The sequence below is a fragment of the Sebastes fasciatus genome, chromosome 23 (genome assembly GCF_043250625.1).
Source record: "Sebastes fasciatus isolate fSebFas1 chromosome 23, fSebFas1.pri, whole genome shotgun sequence".
In the NCBI taxonomy this organism is placed as follows: domain Eukaryota; kingdom Metazoa; phylum Chordata; class Actinopteri; order Perciformes; family Sebastidae; genus Sebastes; species Sebastes fasciatus.
Window position 1 is genome coordinate 9,522,607 of NC_133817.1, and position 19,771 is coordinate 9,542,377.

The 19,771-nt window shown below is 37.2% G+C and overlaps 2 protein-coding genes across 2 annotated transcripts; one reads left to right on the forward strand and one right to left on the reverse strand.

Moving 5' to 3' along the window:
* The first annotated feature begins 611 nt into the window (after positions 1-611).
* On the forward strand, positions 612-10,930 carry gnsa (glucosamine (N-acetyl)-6-sulfatase a). The gene is made up of 14 exons (XM_074624920.1): positions 612-913; positions 2,102-2,161; positions 2,281-2,487; positions 3,454-3,519; positions 4,978-5,076; positions 5,411-5,578; positions 5,681-5,763; positions 5,940-6,058; positions 6,228-6,331; positions 6,418-6,519; positions 7,187-7,297; positions 7,398-7,508; positions 7,747-7,907; positions 8,057-10,930. The coding sequence occupies exons 1-14, from the start codon at positions 770-772 to the stop codon at positions 8,130-8,132; spliced, it is 1,611 nt and encodes a 536-aa protein (XP_074481021.1). The 5' UTR covers positions 612-769; the 3' UTR covers positions 8,133-10,930.
* A 1,073-nt stretch (positions 10,931-12,003) lies between these two features.
* Positions 12,004-19,615, reverse strand: LOC141762076 (adipocyte plasma membrane-associated protein). The gene is made up of 9 exons (XM_074625918.1): positions 19,504-19,615; positions 16,804-16,893; positions 16,557-16,678; positions 16,100-16,201; positions 15,553-15,705; positions 15,329-15,444; positions 14,517-14,677; positions 13,744-13,939; positions 12,004-12,797 (listed from the first exon to the last, which is right to left on the reverse strand). Coding segments are annotated over exons 1-9 (1,152 nt in total). The 5' UTR covers positions 19,506-19,615; the 3' UTR covers positions 12,004-12,587.
* Positions 19,616-19,771: the final 156 nt, after the last annotated feature.

Here is a 19,771-nt window from a genome sequence, read left to right on the forward strand (position 1 = left end):
AGATAGATAGTAACTTTATTGATCCCGAATTGTTTTAGATCTCCATTTCTATAGCTTTTGGTGATAGAAGGGCTCTTTCTTTATTTATTTGTTTTTTAAATTAGAAAAAGAATAATTAAGTACAGAAATGCAGTATTAAAACATGAAACAAACAGCATGGAGAAAAAAAAGATTATAACAGAAGAATCACTATATTAATATATAGTTATTATGTAGACTATATATTATATATATATATTTATATATATATAAATATATATATATATATACAAATAATATATATATATAAATATATATATATATTATTTTTTTAAACAATATTTTGATTGAATTGTACATATAGTCATACTGTATATACATATATACACATATACACATACAGACAGACTAACAATATTAATAATCAAATTATACAATGAAATGTTTAGTCAGAATTTAAAAGAATGGGAGACATGGCATTTCATGTATTTCACATATCTAACATAGAAAACAAATAAAATAAAAGATAAGACTAAATAAATAAATACCTCAATAAATACCCCCTGGGGGGCTTTACGTCATCAGATCAGCTGACTCGGACTTCCGTAGTCGAGCATCACGTGACCAGGAACCCAGGAAGTGTAGTGTGTCAAACAGAAACAGGGCCGAGTCTGTCTCCTGTTTTCTCTCCGGTCTAGGACTCAATAACAACCGTTTCACGCTCTTATAAAGGCGCCGAGCTGAAGGGAGGAGACGGACAGCTTCAGTAGTTCAGCATTAAGTTATTAAGATGGGTTTAAATCGCTCTTTTCGGCTGGTTTTAGTGAACTTTCTATTAATCTGCGTCACTTTGTGGAGCAACCTGGTGGTCGCTAAGAGACCAAACATTGTCCTGATCCTCACCGACGACTTGGACATCGCTATCGGGGGTCTGGTGAGTGCATTTATTATGCTTTTATATGCTTATGCTATTGTTTTAGTTGTCGTGACTGTGTTTGCAATTGTAAAGTGATGTCATGGTGGATAACATGTGGTTTAATTGACATTTATTTTGAGTCCAGTGGTGATTAAAGCTGACTGCTCACATTCCTCCTGCTTGGACACATCATTTAGGCATCTCACACAGTCAGCAGTCTTTATCAATCTGATCCAATCTGATCCACACAAACGCCCTCCCTCCTATAACATGATATAAGAAGGAGTTACATATATAAAACACAAGATAAAAACACAAGTTAAGGTATTACATATATAAAACATGTAAGATAGAACATATAAGAAGGTATTACATACTGTATAGAAAACATAAGATAAGGTATTACATATATATAAAACGTGTAAGATAAAATATATAAGATAAGAAGGTATTACATATATAAAACATAAGATAAAAACATAAGATAAGAAGGTATATAAAACATGTAAGATAGAACATATAAGATAAGGTATTACTTATATAAAACATAAGATAAAAACATAAGTTACAGTATTACATATATAAAACATGTAAGATAGAACATATAAGATAAGAAGGTATTACATATATAAAACATGTAAGATAAAACATATGATAAAAAGGTATTACATATATAAAACATAAGATAAAAACATAAAGTAGTACATATATAAAACAAAACAAAAATATAATATAAGAAGTTATTACATATATAAAACATAAGATAAAAACATGAGGTATTACAGTAAAAGGAGAATAAGATAATATATTATTATTATTAAAAATGGAATAATAACAATAATAATGATTCTATAATAAAAAAAGAATTATCCATTAACCACACACTAAGTTGAGTAATTTAAAATACATTATCAATTAAATATTCTGCCATTTTTATTAATTATCTGCATGCCAAATGTATATATAGGTATACTTTATATAAACATATATAGGACAAAGCTTTTCAATTCATGTTAGGTACTGATGCAGTGGTCTGTCTTTGTAGAGAACAAGCTTAGTCATGATGTCAGTAAGAACAGGGCTGCAGCCTCGTCACTACGTCCTCATTAGATGATGAAAAAAGGGAGCTCGTTGCCCAATTTGACTGCGACGGGAGGCTAATAAATTATTAAATCTGTCTCATCACACCATCTATTCCCCTTCCAGAGTCCACTCACCAAGACGAAGAAACTAATTGGTGATGCAGGGATATCATTCACAAACGCAGTAAGTAGTAGCGGCATCATTATCGTCACATTTCGTCTCATCAGGGATCATTTTAAGGCTGAAAAAAAAGTGGATATTAGAGATATCAAAACAGAGTTGTTCTCCATCTTCCCTGTCAGTTTGTGGCCAGCCCGCTGTGCTGCCCCAGCAGAGCCAGCATCCTGACAGGTAAATACCCTCACAACCACCATGTCATCAACAACACGCTGGAGGGAAACTGCAGCAGCAAGGCCTGGCAGAAGAGCGAGGAGGCCCACACCTTCCCCGCTCTGATGAGGACGTACGCCGGCTACCAGACCTTCTTCGCCGGGAAATATCTTAACCAGGTAACGGACGATAGGACGGGTACACATGATACATGATTTTGGATAGCATCAAAGGCCTCCTTTTTTTGCTCCTTATCTGCATTTTCCGTACTGGTTTAGTTATGTTTACATCTGCTAATTGCACAACAAAGCAGATTGACTTCCTGTTGTTCATTAACCCGCCCTTACATGTGGTTCTCAGTGTATCAGAGGCTTTAGTCTGTCGTCCAAGATTATGGGAAATGATGAAGGACCTTTGCCCTTCAGAGTCCGCCTCATCAATACTAGTGTGGTCCATATTCTGGTTTACAACTACTCATTTGTTTCCAGTCGTAGAATAGTTGTCAACTAATCATCATCAGACTAAAATTCATAAAAATAGAAGATCTGTGCAGCATTTTTCCTCCAATTGAGAAAAAAAAATTTAAATTCCAGGTAATTGTTAATAGTTAAACAGTCACAAGATCTCCTGTCATGCGATTTTAAGTCATGATAAAGTCCAAAAGTCGCATCTACCCTTGTGATAAACAGATGGTCAAATGGGGAACCGGGACATCCACTTCACCTAAATAGCAAACAAACTTCCCCTCCTCCCTCCCAGTATCTCAGGGTTTCTTAACGTTTTTCACTCATGACCCCTTAAAGTTAAGCAAAGTCAACTCGTGATCCCTCATCACAGGTCAGAGCATGGCTCTAGCGATGGCAGTTTCGGTCAGTTCCCCACTTTGGTACAGACTGAATGAAAAAGCGATACTGGATGTGGTGGCGTTGGCTCACTGAACATCTGATGTGGTGTGCACAATACATTACATTTATGCACACTTGTCTCCAGTAACTTACTGTATAGTTTTCTAACATTGATTTTCTATTTATCTCTATCCTGTTTTTCTTGTGCTGCTGTAACACCAATCAGAAGAAGCTTACTATACATTTTTTGTCTGTAAATATCATTAAACAAATACACATTATGCTATTTGTGTGTTTCAGTACGGGCACGCAGATGCTGGTGGAGTGGAGCATGTTCCTCCAGGCTGGAACTACTGGGTCGGACTGGTAAGACTTCTTTAACCTTTCACCTACATCTTTGAGTTGTGGACGAAACGAGACATTTGAGGACGTCATCTTGGCATCTTGACATTTTATAGACCAAACAACTAAATTGATTAATCGAGAAAAACAATGAAAATAATGGTTAGTTGCAGGCTTAGTTTTAGTGTCCCATGATGCACTAAAGGTTGTGTCAGAGGGTTTCTGCCACCCTTTAACAAAATATAAGTCTGGGAGGAACATATAACCCTTTCTGAAAATGCTATTAATACTATTTAATATCAAATGCAAAAAATGTCAGGATCATTTAACCCACTTCTTGTACACAAATGTTTACAGAGGAGGTTTTGGCTCACTGACATCTCTGTGGGATATTTCTGTTTTTCCTAACAGTGCGTCAGTGTATGTGGTCATGTGAGTGGAAGGTCCCTGCAGAAGGAGCCAGACTAATGAAGAGGCCAAAATTAGATTTTGTTTACGTCTCTAACTCGCCCTACAGAAGACCTGAAACGAAAGAGGTCACGCCTGTAACACGACTACAGTGCAGACTAGGTTATCTTCACCGTTACTGCACAAACACTGAACTGGTCTCATGACCCGACAGCTTTTCATAAACACAGAGAGAGTCATGCAGGTTATATAGTTTCTGCAGAGACTTTTACTTCTTTAGTATCACTTTCTTACTACCCCTCTCAGTGTTAGTATGTTTGATTCTCAGAGAGAGGACACCGTGTCCAACATCTACCATGAAGTTTAGAGAGTCGTGGATCGCATGTCGGTACATGTGACCGTGATACATTTGAAATTATTGACGCTTGTAATCTGCTAGCTTGCTTTCAGAAAATGTACGAGTCAAAGGTCCTACACTCTGTGAGGTGCAACCCAATAAGTGCTGACCAGCTAAAGCCTTTTGGCATTATGTTTGTTTGTGAATTTGTTCTTATTCTGAATCCATTATCTGTGGCTTTTTGTGATAAATGTCAGGTTTTATAAGCACCCTCACTCAGTCCAGTGCTTTCTGCACATATTCTCAACAAGAAGGAAATAAAAAGCTTTACCTTGACATCTAAGTCACCAGACTCCATTGACAAAAACAGTAATTTTACCTCTCAGAATATAGGAGCTGCTGGTCTACTGCTTCCTCCATCGGTGAGTTTGTTTGTATTGTGAGACTTTGGTGAATCCGAACTAACCCTTTAAAACACCAAAGTCTCACTGTAACACAAACAAATAACCCACAGGGTAGACCAGCAACTCCTGTGTTCTGAGAGGTAAAATTACTGTTTTTGTCAATGGAGTCTGGTGGTTTTGAAGAGAGCATAGATGACAGCTTCAGTTCCCCGTCGGAAAGGTAAAGCGGTGAAAATATTCTAAATATAGCTTGCACCTGGAAAAAAAAACATTATTTTGCTTTGCTCAATTCCAAAATAAGAGTATTTCATAAAAGTTGTTTGTGTTTTCCAGGAGAAGAACTCTAAATACTACAACTACACTCTGTCAGTGAACGGAAAGGCTGAGAAACATGGAGAGGACTACAGCAAAGACTACCTGACAGACGTCCTGGTGAGACCTTACATTTTATGTTATGTCCTATAAAGGTGTTAAATTGTTATAACTGTCATATTAATCAATAACTTCAAGTATTATTCATTCAATTCTTGCCATTCTTTTTCTTTTAAGATTGAAAATAGATTTTTATCTTTTTTGGGGGGTTGAAAGTTAAAATCATACAGATGAGGCTGCACTGAAATAAAGGCCTATTCTATATAAATGAAATGGGAAATATCTAGAAAGCTATGGCCTTTTTAGAGCAACATTTAATATAACAAGTTACCTTTTAAGCTCTTTAAGTAACTAGAAGTAATGATTTTGGTACGACTCCCTTGCTTTCTCTCAGGCCAACAGGTCTCTGGACTTCCTCCAGTATAAATCCAACTACCAGCCGTTCTTCATGATGGTTTCCATCCCGGCCCCCCACTCCCCGTGGACAGCAGCTCCTCAGTACCAGAACAGCTTCAACACCACCAAGGCTCCCAGAGACCCCAACTTCAACGTCCACGGCAAGGTGAGACATCTCTCCTATCATTTAGGTGATCAATTCATTCATTATCAATCACAAAAAAGTGATTAAATGCATCTCTTTTGTTTTTGTTCCATCTCTCTTCAGGACAAACACTGGCTGATCAGACAGGCTAAAACCCCGATGACCAACTCCTCTGTTCAGTTTCTGGATGATGCATTCAGGAAACGGTCAGTCTTTGCTGCTTCTCACCTTCCTCTTTCTCCCCTCGTCTTTCTACTTTTTAAAAATATTTCTTAAGGTCCTTATTTGTTTGAGTATTTTTGCTAAGACAATTCTTTTTTTTATGAGTTTCTATGTAGTTCAGTTTCACTGCAGGTTTGTTGTTGCTCCTCCCGGTCTGTAGGTGGCGAACGTTGCTGTCGGTGGACGACCTGGTGGAGAAAATAGTGAAGAGGTTGGAGGTCAGAGCTGAACTGGACAATACGTACATCTTCTTTACCTCCGACAACGGCTACCACACAGGTATGCAACTACACACAGGAGGAGAGTTAGAAAGGAATGATGCAGACATTTTTAGAAGGATTTCTTAACACTGAGATTTTGTGGCATTTTGAACACAAAGAAACTAATTTAGAGGACTGTGGCGCCTCGATGGAGGTTTATTATGTCTTTACGTCTCCGTCTCTTTCAGGTCAGTTCTCACTTCCTTTGGATAAGAGGCAGCTCTACGAGTTCGACATCAGAGTTCCTCTCATGGTCAGAGGACCGAACATCAAGCCCAACCAGACCAGCCAGGTACAAACTCACATCTTGTTATTCTGCCTCAGCTCAGCGTCTCCCTGCAGTATGAGTTGAACTAAATGAATTCATCTCGTTGTTAGATGCTGGTGGCGAACGTCGACCTCGGTCCGACCATGCTGGACATCGCCGGCTACGACGTCAACAAGACGCAGATGGACGGCATGTCCTTCCTGCCCGTTATGGTGAGATCACTCAGCTAATGGTTTTCCTTTTTAGTGTCCAGTATAGTAATTCAGATAATAGATAATAGTAACTCAGTTAATGCTCATTGTTTTTGTTTTGTTAAAAAAATTTAACCAAAACTTTAGACGTCTGAATTGCCGTTTACGTTTTTATATTTTTCAGTGTTTCAAATGATATCAAATTCAATTTCAAATAGTCATTATGAAGTGAAAACTAAATGGCAGTTGAGTCTGACAACCAAACTACAAATACCTTTTTTATTTTTTAAGGAGAAGATTGTTTAAATTGTGTTATTGTTTTTCATCCCAATTTTTGTGGGAAAAAAAGAAAGAAATCCAATCTAAAATATTCAACATATACAGATTACCATGGCAACGGTCAAAGCTTTGAAGCATTCGGGTCAGCCCTCGCGTTATTAAATGTTTTCCATATGAAATATTTGTTTACACTGCATATGTGTACATACCTTTTGTATTGAAGTTGTTACCAAATACTTAATTTTGCGCCTTATAGTGTCTGAGATATGGACATTTAAATTCAGTTTCGAGCACAAATGGGTTAAAGTTGAAGTGCCGAAGTTTAGAAAATGAGTGACGATAAAGTAAATGGTTGTAACAAAAATATGATGATTATTAAAGTATCTAATTTGTGTACCTGTGTGACCAGGAGGGGAAGATGAACAGCAGCAGCTGGAGAACAGACATCCTGGTGGAGTATGAAGGAGAAGGAAGCACCGTGTCCGACCCGGATTGTCCTCTGCTGGGACCCGGAGTGTCGGTACGGGATGAAACTTTTTATACTATCCATTAAAGGGAAAAAGACGCAGCAAAAAACCCTCATTATTCTCCTCCTCCTCCCATCTGTCCTCTTTCTCCAGGAGTGTTTCCCAGACTGTGTGTGTGAGGACTCGTACAACAACACATACGCGTGTGTGCGCACCGTCGCCTCTTCTACCAACCTGCAGTACTGCGAATTCGACGATAATGAGGTTTGTTTTTCTAACGTCAGTGTTCATTTTGTAGCATATTATTATTTGTTTTGATCTAAAAAAAATAATAATGTTTACAAAAATGCATGTTTCAATGAGCTGCAATTAATTTTGATACTTAAAGCCACTATGTGTATGTGAAGATTGTTTACTGTGGCGCCATCTGGTGGTCGAATGCATCTTTTTTGAGGCGCAGAGTTTGACAGTAACATTGTTTGTGGACGTGCGCCCCCTGCAGGTGTTTGTAGAAGTCTACAATGTGACAGCAGACCCCTACCAGCTCACCAACATCGCAAAGACCATCGACCAGGAAGTCCTGGAGAAGATGAATCACCGGCTGATGATGCTGCAGTCCTGCTCCGGACAGTCGTGTCGGACGCTCGGCGTGTACGATAGGAGGTCGGTACAGCGCCACCGTGCTCGTTTGTTTCAATCAAGATGATGATTAACTAACTTTAGAATCAAAAACATATTGATGTGTGAATTAATAGCACAAACACAACACCCAACGGTGCGTGAACGGCCTTCTCCGTCTTGTGTTTTCTCAGGTATAAATTCGACCCTCGACAGATGTTTCCGAGCCACGGCTGGCGGCTCAGCAGACTCAGACAGAAGATGAAGTAAGAAGAGGTGGTGAAGGACGGAGGGAGGAAGAGAAGGGCTGTATTGTGTTTAGTATTCAGCCTTTCCTGCTGTTGTTGTTGCCTTGTTTTCACGCCTCCTGAGCCAGTCTCTGTGTAGATGGATGGAGAAGGGATCAGGTGGGAGGAGTGGAGGCCTCTCTGGGTGCAGGTGGACTCACCTTTAAAGCATCCAGACTGGGCTGCTGTTTAGTGAGTTTGTCAGTAGGTGGGCAGGGAAGTTATTCAGGATGGATTTACACTCACAAGCCATTAATTCCTGTTTTCTTATAAGCGTTATTGCGTCTGCTCGGTCAGTTCAAAAAGTGACAAATATCCGACCCAGTTCTTATTAATTCATGTCTGTCCATGTCATATCAATGATCGTTCATTCACTCGTCTAAATATTGTTCAGGGTGCTGTGTGTTTTTTGTTTTTTTTGGTGCATTCGGATGGTCCTCAAGAATTTGTCAGAAGGTGGAAATTTCAATCTTCATCACAGAGAAAGTGATAAAATTGACTTCCATGATATGCAAATGTAGAACTTAACATTTGCTGTCACATGATGGACTGTAGTTACATTCTAGAGATCATTTCATTTATTTATTTAATTAATTTGATGAGGACCAACCAGCTGCAGCAAAAAAAATCCTGTGTTAGATATCGTGCTTCTGTGATATAATGAACTAAACACGACGATGATAAGTTGAACGTCTTTAACGTCGTCTTCAGTAGATGTGAATGACGGCGCGAATATTCATAGGATGGAAGTGTAATGTGATCGTACCTGAAGCAAACAGAAAAAGAACTGGGTTGTAAAGAAAAGAGCGCCACCTACTCACAGACACGAGTGCCTACTGACAGACCTACAGCCCTATATTTACCCCCAGATATCACTCCCACAGTCAACACTATATAATGGATAAAATGACTGAATAGTTATTATACTCTGAAAGCAGCCAGCATGTGATGTGATTGTGGCTTTAAAAAGGAAAACTTAACGCCAATTTTGGACAAAAAGTTTCAACATATTTGTCACAATAAATCAGAAGAATCACGACTGAATATTTAACAAATAAAACGAACTTAAAATGGTCAGACCCTTAACAAGCAGTGGTAAAAAAAATGTCTCACGATTTCATAAAAAGCAACTTTCTCGTGATTTATCTCGACTGAGCAGTGTTAAAGCACCTTTTTCATCCACAAATGTAAAATGAATCGCCACTTGTTGTCTTTTCTTTTTACACATTTTGTAAAAAAAATGTAGTCTTTTCTTATTGATTCTATAGAAGCCCTGAGAGGCAAGTGAGAAAACAAATCTGGTGATCTGAATTGTTTTTTATCTAAATTTGTTTATGACTTAAGAACAGGTGAAAAAAGGTTTGTCATGATAATCTTTCTTGGAACATGAGGTAGTTGTGCACTTCAGCCTCTTGTGGCCGAAATGAGTATTACAACAACAAACACTTGGAAAGATTATCCGGCAAAAAAATTTCACCTGACAAAACTTTTTTCACAGATGAAAAAAAAAGTAACTTAAAAAAATTATCCTAGCAAATTTTTCTTTTTTCACCTGTCAAAACTTTTTTTTATTCACCTTTTTCACAGATAGAAAAAATTAGAAAGAATATCCTGGAAAAACTTTTTTCTTCACCTGTTGAGAAAACAATTTAGATCCGACTTCGAAAAATGATATATTTTTTTGATTTTTTTTTCACTTGCCTGTCATTCATCACGTCTTGTTTATTTCATACAGCGTTTATGTAAGTCACTTTAAATGGACAGAGAAACATACATTTCTATGTTGGGGAGGACAACTTTCAAGTATTTCACTAATAACTTTAATGTTTTGTAGTGATTCACTGAGCCAATTTTGAAATATTGGTTCATACAGATATTCATTTCCTACTGCGAAGGATGAAGCAGTAATTTTAGAAAGATAAAATATATATTTAAAAAACTTTTCCCCCCCATCATCAGGTTTTCAGTCAGCACAGTTTTGTTTTATTTATGTTTCTTTCTCATTTCGTTTTATGAGTTAGATGTGAGAACTTGTAATGGCCAAATAAAAATAATCTATATTTGATATATTTTTCGATGCGACCTCCTTCAAACTTTAAGGGAATTTTTTTTTTTTTTTCTTTGGATCACATTTGTTTATTTATGCCATAAACTTCATTTAGACAAAAAAAAAAATTCCAAACCATTTCCTTAATCCTCCTTATTCCTGATCTGTGGGATTTTTTATTTCAAAAGGTCGATATATTTCAAATCAAAGCTGCCTAAGCCAGCATTTTGTGGCAATAGAATTGAGATTATTATCATATTATTAACATCCAACCAAAGATCTGATGTATTTTGAGGGAACTGACATTCAGAAAGTCTCGTCACATCTGCATGACATGTGTTGTAAAAGACTTCATCTTTTTTTTGTGTGTGTCAATTTTGATTGTGAATTATTTTCTCACTGACAAGCAAAGCAAACAAACTTGTGAATCAATGATTTTCTCCCACTGCTACTGTGTGTTTGTTATTCTTGGACTAATAATGCGTTCATACAGCTCCTTTCTTCCTCCGTAGTTTATTCCGATGATTCACAACTGGACTGAATTAATGTGACAACACTGAGATCAACATGTGATTATATTTCCTCTTGTTTCAATTCACTGATGCACTTTCCAATCTGTCAGAGCGGTATTATTTTGGAACCCTTAGTTTTTATTTTAATTTTCTAGAGTAGTTTTTGATGATTATGTATTTTTGGCTTGTGTTTTTTGTCCAAATAAAGAGATTCTCAAAATATCACAGAAGCTCAGTTTCTAAATATTCTTTGACCATCTTACATATACAGACATATAAACATCCAGTAGTTTTGTACGTACCTGTTGTTGTACGTACTCTCGTAATCTGCGTTAGGAATCAGCAAAGCCTCTCCTGTTCAAAGCGTAATCAAATGCAAAGTTTAAGTTTTGACACAAAAACTGTTGTAAACAAAGATTATTTTGCAACTTTTTTCTAGATTAATTCATATTATAATCATTTAGTCTATTAAATGTCAGAAAATAGTTTAAAAGAATACCTGTCAGAATCTGAGGAGAGGTCTTCAAATGTCCAAAAGATATTTAGTTTTACAAATTATATAAAAACAGAAAAGCAGAAAATCCTCAGTCAAGTGTTAAATGATTCATTGATTATCAAAACGACTAATCAGCTCTTGTTTGCAACACATTTGTTATTCAGGAGTCTCACTGAAATGTTATTTTTATATAAAATATTTATTTTTAAATCTAACTTTCCAATATGGTATTAATAGTACACATTCCCACAGTTGTTTTTTTTCAGACAATCAAATTAATATTTTCATGGTTAATTTAAAAATCCACAGACAAAGTTAGATTTTTGACGATCCAGGCCGGGTCTCTTTCCACACTGCAATCAAAAAAAAGTTTTTATTAAATAAAGTAAAATAAATTTGTCAGTAAAAATGTATTAATGTGAATCAAAGAGTTTAGTTTACGAATCCAAGTTCCCAGTTTTGTTTGCAATTCCAAAAGTTTTTTTTGCAAATTCAAAAGTTTTTTTTTTCAAATCCAAAAGTTTTTTGCAAATCCAAAAGTTTTGTTTGTGAATCCTATTCAAAACAGCAAACTAAACTTTTGGATTCCCATTAATACATTTTTAAAGTTATTTTTTTTTGGGGGCATTTTTTACCATTTTTTATTGACCGTGGATAGAGTCTTGGAAAGGGGGGAGAGAGAGAGAGTGGATGCGGAAAGGGCCACAGGCCAGATTCGAACCCGGGCCACCGCGGTCAGGACTGAGGCCTGTTACATGGGCGCCCCCTCTACCAACTGAGCTAACCAGGCGCCCCCATTAATACATTTTTAATCACAAATTTATGTTACTTGCAATAAAACATTTTTTGGATTGCAGTGTGGAAAGTATTTGCTCTCAAACTTATTCTGTTCGGTTGCATAATAAAGACATTTAAAGTAACTCCATACCTATGTCGCTTACTAACAAACTGAACTATTAACACACTAGTAGGTGAAAAAGTGTCTCTCTTGAAGTTTAATTCCGGTTGGAAAGACGGTTGATGGATCCAGTGTTTCTTCTGCTGCTCGTCTGCAGACGTCCAGTGCGATGACAAATCGGTGGATTACTCCTTTAAATTATCTAATTTAATTGTGCAGTATTTGCGGTATACTATATAACGTGGTTTCAGTTCACCATTTCTGGGAAACTTCAAATGTGGGCATTTCATCACTTTGTTTGAGCAGATGGAAGTTTATATCTACGTAACATCCACTCCTCACTCCGGAGGTGAACGCTGACTAAAAACCCTGAAAATGTAAAAAATCCAGAAGCGCCACAAACCTTCCTGATAGCTGCTCGATCAGAAGCTTAAACTGTCCAAAAATTAAAAAATGAACAAGCCTACGTTCAGTTCAGTCCATCATCAGCTGTCCCCTCCCTCCAGGACGGGCAGGAACGGCATGTCGGTGCTGCCCAGGTAGGTCCTCCCTCGGTGCTGGAACACGTCGCTGATGGCCCACGTCAGCCGGCCTTCGGGGTCGTGCAGCGTTCCCACGATCTCGCCGTCCGATCCCAGCTCCAGGACCAGAGCGTAGCGCGGCAGCAGCAGGCTGTACCAGCTCAGAGGGATCACCTGGAAACACAAACGTCTTACGTTTAATATAGTTACAGTTTGCTGATAGACATCTGAAGAAAATTATTTCCAACTATTTACATAATAGATTCATCGTTTCAGTCATTTTTCAGGGGAAAAAAATGCCAACAAGTATGTGTAGTTTGCTGATAATCCTTCTGTACTTGTACTTGTAATGGAGTATTTTAACATACGGGTACTTCTTAGTTGTTTTGATGTCATCCAGGCAATTTAGTAGTCACATATTTAAATGTAAAACATGTTTTTAATAAAGTTTTTCTGTTTTAACTGAGCTAAAAACTGTTTCTCTCTCAGCGTGACCTCAGATTACATTTCCCAGAGTTCACTGGGAGTTCAGACCTGTTCCTTCCAAGTGTGTGTGTGTTACAGAGAAGTGCATTCAACTAAAACCGTGTGTGTTCGTCTAACAATTCAATGTGTGTGTGTGTGTTATTTAAGTGGTGCTGCCCCTGTCCTGTCCCGTCAGATTTCACACTATCTATTCTCAGTAATGGAACAAAGCCGGTTATTCTCTCCTGACTGACAGACGAGATAATTGTGAATCACACAGCGTTCCAGATGCATCATGGGAAAAGTAGATTTGCTTATAACTGCTGATAAAACTGCTCTTATGAAACTGCAGCCTAAAAAATGTTGCTCTACATTCACAGTATTTTTAACAATTTAACAATTTTTCCCAGCAGTACTTCTCTAAATATTTTAGTTCTACTTGCTATCTTGCCATCAGAACTCTTTCTAGCTCTCATCTGCAGTAATCTAATATTGATTAAGTACATTTTTACTACTCTGGGTTGCAGTTCACAACCTAAAAAAGCTCCAATTTTAGTGAATAACATTATTTCAGGATGCATGTGTCGCTTTTTTCTTCATTCAGACGTATATATTATTGATTCTTAAATTATATAAACTGTAAAAACACACTGACCTTGGCCAGGAAGCGTTTGACAGCCGGGTACGGGGCGATCATGTCCAGGAAGGGAGGCGTGACCTTACGGAACCGTGTCGTTGTTATGCCAACCAGGAATGTTCCACGGTCGCTAAGGCGTATGTTGTCGGGGTAACCGATCATGTTGTCCATGAGGATCTCCTTGGTGCCGGCCTTCGGGCCCTTCAGCCAAAATCTGAGAGTGGACAGAGACGCAGCTGAGTGACTGATGTTCATCTTATAGTACTGTACTTAAGTACCGTTTTGACATACTTGTACTTTACTTGAGTATTTCCATTTTCTGCTACTTTATTCTTCTACTCCACTGCATCTCAGAGGGAAATATCGTACTTTTTACTACATTTATGTGACACTTATAGTTACTTTTTACATTAAAAACACAATATTATTTCATGATATGATGCAATACTATACTTCCAATCTACCCAGCAGTACACAAAGTATCTACAATTGTCTTCATGTTGAGGAACTACAACATTAAAATACTCTTAAAACAAATAAAAACAGAATAATATTAGATTCTATAATAATTTAACACTTTGAAAGGATCCATTCTGCATAATGAGTACTTTTACTTTTGATACTTTAAGTACATTTTGCTGATAATACTTCTGTACTTTTACTTAAGTAACATTTTGAATTCTGGACTTTTACTTGTAACAGAGTATTTTTATTCTGTATTATTTCTACTTTTACTGAAGTAAAGTATCTGAGTACTTCTTCCACCACTGATCGTGTGTGTGTGTGTGTACCTCAGCACGCGTCCGATGCTCGTCTCCGCCAGCAACAGGAAGTGTTCGTCAGGCGACAGGGCGATGCCGTTGGGCATGTAGAGAGAGTCCAGCAGCACCTTCACACTTCCCGTCTCTGGATCGTAGGAGAGGAGACGGCCGAGGCTGTTCAGCTCGATCACCTGAAACATCAAACAGTTTGCTTTTAGTTTCATTTACCTTTTTAGGTAATTTGAGTTTGGATCCGTTTAGATGATATGTGGCTTATTTTATGAACTTCGGAGCGTTATTCAGCCTCCTTCCTGACAAGCTAGTATGACATGGTTGTTACCAATGGATTCCTTTGGTGTTCTAGTTTAATAAACCAGTATCTCTACCTCTAGCTCTAAACCTGAGCCTGCCTCAAACTCTGAAAGACAGTAAAGTTGGCCGAGGTCGCCTAAAGGAGTTAAAGAGGTTAAGTTCATGTAAACAGTGTCTCTCCTCGAGCCTCATCAGCAGCACTCAGCAACTTCCTGAACTGAATGGACTCTAATTAGCATTCTTATTAGTATTCTCTTTATTGGCTAACCGGCCGGGTTGACGGGTTAAAAAGAACAAGTGTCCTCATGTATTTGGAGGACTGCGGTTGCCGAGCAACACTGAAAAACACCTTGAAGGACCCTGCTTGCGTCAGCTTTCCTCTGCTCGGTTAACTATTAGAAGATACACACCTGCTGCTTTACTTCACTCACTCTGTTTACAACTCTTTCACATGCTTCATGGTGCTTTTACATTTAAAAAGAGGTGATTGGATTAGATCTCTTTAAGGCCATCTTTTCTCCTCGTCTCACCTCCAGTTTGACGTGTCTGCGTCCCCAGCGACTGGACGAGTCGGTGAAATAAATGATCCCAGTCTGGGGGGAAATCTCCAGGCCGTTCAGGAAGGCAAAGGGAACGCCATCAGCACCTGAGGAACACAGAAAGGAACGGTCACAGACAAAGAATTTATTTGCAAATTACAATTAAGTTTGCACCAAAACACAGACACACACACACACACACACAGACACTCTACCTTGTGAATTAGCGAGCAGCAGAGTCTTCTCTCCAGTTTTGGGGTCGACGCTGTGCAGCCCAAAGTACGAGTCAGCAACTATCAGCTGACCGCGACGATCCAGACGAACGCCGTGAGGACGACCGCACATGGGCTCGTAGTCTGTACTGCTGCCTGCAGACACATAGCGGTGTGATTTTTAACATATTTAATACATGACTACATGTTACCAACCAACCCCTATATTCTAATTTGCACTAATTTATTTCTTATATTGTCATTTTGTTTTTTTACTTGTGTGACTTTTCACATCAATTAGCTGTTGGAATTTCATATCAAATGAACTAATGAAAGCTGGGATTAAAAAAATTACTTTCTTCATCTATTGAAACACTAAAAGAAACATAACTGCTGATGTTGTGGATTAACTCAGCTCATTTGGAGTCTCAACAGCACCAAAATACTGACTGCAATAGTCAGTTGAAGTGCAGTGAAGTGTTGAAAGAAAAGAGGAAGGATGCAGGCGTCCCTGAGAAAACACACAGATGTTTTAAAGTAAAACACCGACCGCATTCTGGTAGATCCTGTCCCATGTGTGTGATGAGGGTGAGGCTGTCATCAGGACCGATCCTCCACAGCTTCCCGTCCACCGTTCCTGTGTACACGTTACCTGGAACACAACACAACACTGAGGATTCAGGGGGAAAAAATCCCACATTTTGCATTCGGACCATCATGGGACACTTCAAATCTCCATGGAAACTGGTATTATAGCATATTAATTTATCTATAAGGTATGGAAAATTAGCAATATGTAATAAATATACAAATGTTAGATGGTAATCTGCATGAGAAATGATGCACAACAACAAAAAATGTGTCATAAAACCAGCTATCCAAACAGATAATTCAATGTGTCACATGACCAACACAGGCAAAGGTCAGAGGTCAAACCCATCCAGCCCTAGATGAGATAACCTCTGAGAATCAGTTTAAAAATCACGCTTAAAATCCAGCACGCTCACCCTCATCATCCGCAGTGAAGGATTCTGGTCCGTGTAGTTTCCCAGTGAACAGCCTACGGCCCGTCTGCAGCCGGGTGTTGACAGCCAGCGGCCCCTCGAGGAGCGGAGGAGGGCCCTTCAGTCTTGAGGAGCAAATTTGGATTAAACCGTTAGCGACAACCGCTGTAGCCATTTGCTAATATAAAATGTCAGTAAATTTAGATCGTTACTCCTTTAAAAAGTTGTTAAAGTAGTTTCTGCTACTTACACGTGTGGTTTGGGGTCAATGGGAGAAGGCAGTAGGTAAACTCCAACAACCACAGCGAGCAGAGCTGCTAATAACGATCTCTTACCCAACCTGACAGAGGGCAGAAATGATTTAGAAACGCAGAGTGCAGCAACGTTGATTATTTTAAATTTTCTCGTGAACAACATATTTTTCAACATACTTTGCAAAATAAAGAAAACTAGGGATGTAAAATCACAATATTATATTGATTCTTTGGACAAGGATACGATATTTGCTGATATCAAAAAGTCTGCGATGATAAAAAACAATCTATTCTTGTTAATAAAAAGAATAAATGTAGTGTGAATTTCCAAATAAAGGCGTATGTTAAAGATGACGATATGTATCGATATTTTCACTTGATGATTTTGGATTGTTGACTATTGAATCGATATATTGATTCGGATCGATGGATCATTACACCCCTGAAGAAAACTTGACACTGACCCTAGAGCAGGGGTCAGCAACCTTTACTATCAAAAGAGCCGTTTTAAAAAAAAATCAAAAATCTGTCTGGAGCCGCAAAACAACAATCTGAGATTTCCAGGATATAGTCATAATATTACGAGAATAAAGTCACAACTTTACGAGAAAAAAGGTCGTAATATTACAAGAATAAAGTCACAACTTTACGAGAAAAAAGTCATAATATTACGAGAATAAAGTCATAACTTTATGAGAAAAAAAGTCATAATATTACGAGAATAAAGTCATGACTTTACGAGAAAAAAGTCATAATATTACGAGAATAAAGTCATGACTACGAGAAAAAAAGTCATAATATTACGAGAATAAAGTCATGACTACGAGAAAAAAAGTCATAATATTACGAGAATAAAGTCATGACTTTATGAGAAAAAAAGTCGTAATATTACGAGAATAATGTCATTTTATTATTATTTATTTTTCCTCAATGTGGCCCTAATACTCCGTCGTACCATAGACCTACAACAATGATAAATAAAAATGAAAATGTAAACAAAAAACAGTTGCTAATTTCCATTTTTAAAGATCCACAGGGAGCCACTGGAGAGGAGCTAAAGAGACGCATGAGGCTCCGGAGCCGCAGGTTGGTGACCCCTGCTCTAGAGGTACTTATTTCATGCACATTTCACTTTTTTATTTAAATATAATAAACTTTAAAGCTGCAAAATTATAGTTTTATGTTGTCTCTGCAGTTCCCAGTCTGCAGTTAATAAGTCAACAGTGTTGTGTCACACATGGTGAGGTGAACTTTGACATGTATAACATGTTTCACACAGGATCTATAATGTGCCACACAAAAGGTGAACCCACTGATCCAAGACTCTTGTGTGGCTGAATCAAACTACAGATCAATGTTCAAGTAAATCAATAAGATTGTAGAGCATGTTCACTGCATGTATGTGTTTGTTTTGTTTTTTTAAATGTGAAGGAATTCCTCTGGAGATTGGTTTCCTCCCATCAGAAGCTGACGAGAAGCAGCCAGACAGAGGTACAAATATGACATTTAGCTTTAGACATTCAGCTACAATTAATTCAAAACTCTGCTGCACGAGCTGAAAATATTGATATTTTTAAACGTAAACTAAAACCCATCTATTTAGTCTAACTTTTTATGTAGTGTTTTATAATTTTATAATTTTATGGTTTATACTTCTTTTATTTATCATCATCATTATAGTGTTTATTTTACTATATTTTGTTTAATCAACATTTTATTGTTGATCATTATCATCTCTTTTATTCTATTTTATTAAAATTTCATTATTTGAATACAATCTGCTTATTTTGTGTAGTTTCATAATGTTTTTATTTATTTTTATGTTTTGTTATTTTTATTTTCCTTGTATTTTATTTATCTTTTATTATCTTAAATACCCATTTTTTATTGCTTTCTTATTCAATGAACTTTTATATTGGTTGTTTTTGGGGTGCATTAGTCTCTAAATCCATTTTTAACATTCTACATTTTTGTCTGTACAGCACTTTGAATTGCATTTGACTTGTTTGAAAGGTGCTATATAAATAAAGCTTGATTGATTGATTGATTTGTAGCATTATGCATTGATTGTTCACAGAAAATAAAAGAAATTTAGACTTTGTCAAAGATTTGCATTGAAACAACAGTGTCCCATACAGATGCATAATCTAAAAAAATAAGACTTTTTTATTATGCAACCTGGCACCTTTGCAGTAAGCCAAACTCCATTACAAAATGTGCAAGTTTCACTCTTTCAAGGAACTTGCATATATTATATACATCATAATATATTTCACAAATCCTGATGTAGCTAAAAGGATGATCAGAAAGTAGGAATCTGTTTAATCTAATTTAAACTTTTTTGCATAACCACAGCTGTGTATTATTATGATTACTTAACTAGTTGGGGACTCACCTGAAGCAGCCTTTGACCTTTGTTTTATAAAAAATAAAAGAAGCTTTTGGCATTTTATTAAAGCCGAATAGAAGTATGACCCTTAACAGTTCAGAACATATCTTTAATTTATTTATTAGTTTATTAATACGACGCCAAACTGCGTTTACAACAACAATTAACAGATTTATGAATGAAGTCTGGCGACGCAGATATAACCTCCATACTTGTGGTGTTCACAGAGACAGACAGTTCTAGTCTAATATATTAATAAATATATATTTTAGTGTGAGATTAAAATTATTAAAAGTGTCAAACTTACATAATTGAGTTTTGAGTTGTGCGTCTTTTCTTCCTGCTGGATCAAACACATCTGACTGAGTTCAACGTGAGACGGAATACAAACTGTGTAACACACCAGAGTGTATATATCAGAGCATCCGGTGAGCTCCTTCAAAATAAAACACATTTACATAATGTAACTTTTGGGGCAGTTTTGTTTAGACATTTCATAATTCAGATTTTTTGTCCTCAAAAATATGTATATTATTTCCTTCAAAACCTCCTCCACAAACATGAAAGGATAACCA

Bases quoted from the DNA above. Each gene is read 5' to 3' on its own strand.
- gnsa (XM_074624920.1), top strand. From the start codon at position 770: ATGGGTTTAAATCGCTCTTTTCGGCTGGTTTTAGTGAACTTTCTATTA. The intron at 914-2,101 runs GTGAGTGCATTT...TTCCCCTTCCAG, and splicing joins ACATCGCTATCGGGGGTCTG to AGTCCACTCACCAAGACGAA. The intron at 6,332-6,417 runs GTACAAACTCAC...TCTCGTTGTTAG, and splicing joins AGCCCAACCAGACCAGCCAG to ATGCTGGTGGCGAACGTCGA.
- LOC141762076 (XM_074625918.1), bottom strand. The intron at 14,678-15,328 runs GTGAGACGAGGA...TTGATGTTTCAG, and splicing joins GCAGACACGTCAAACTGGAG to GTGATCGAGCTGAACAGCCT. The intron at 12,798-13,743 runs GTCAGTGTGTTT...TTGTGTTTCCAG, and splicing joins TCAAACGCTTCCTGGCCAAG to GTGATCCCTCTGAGCTGGTA.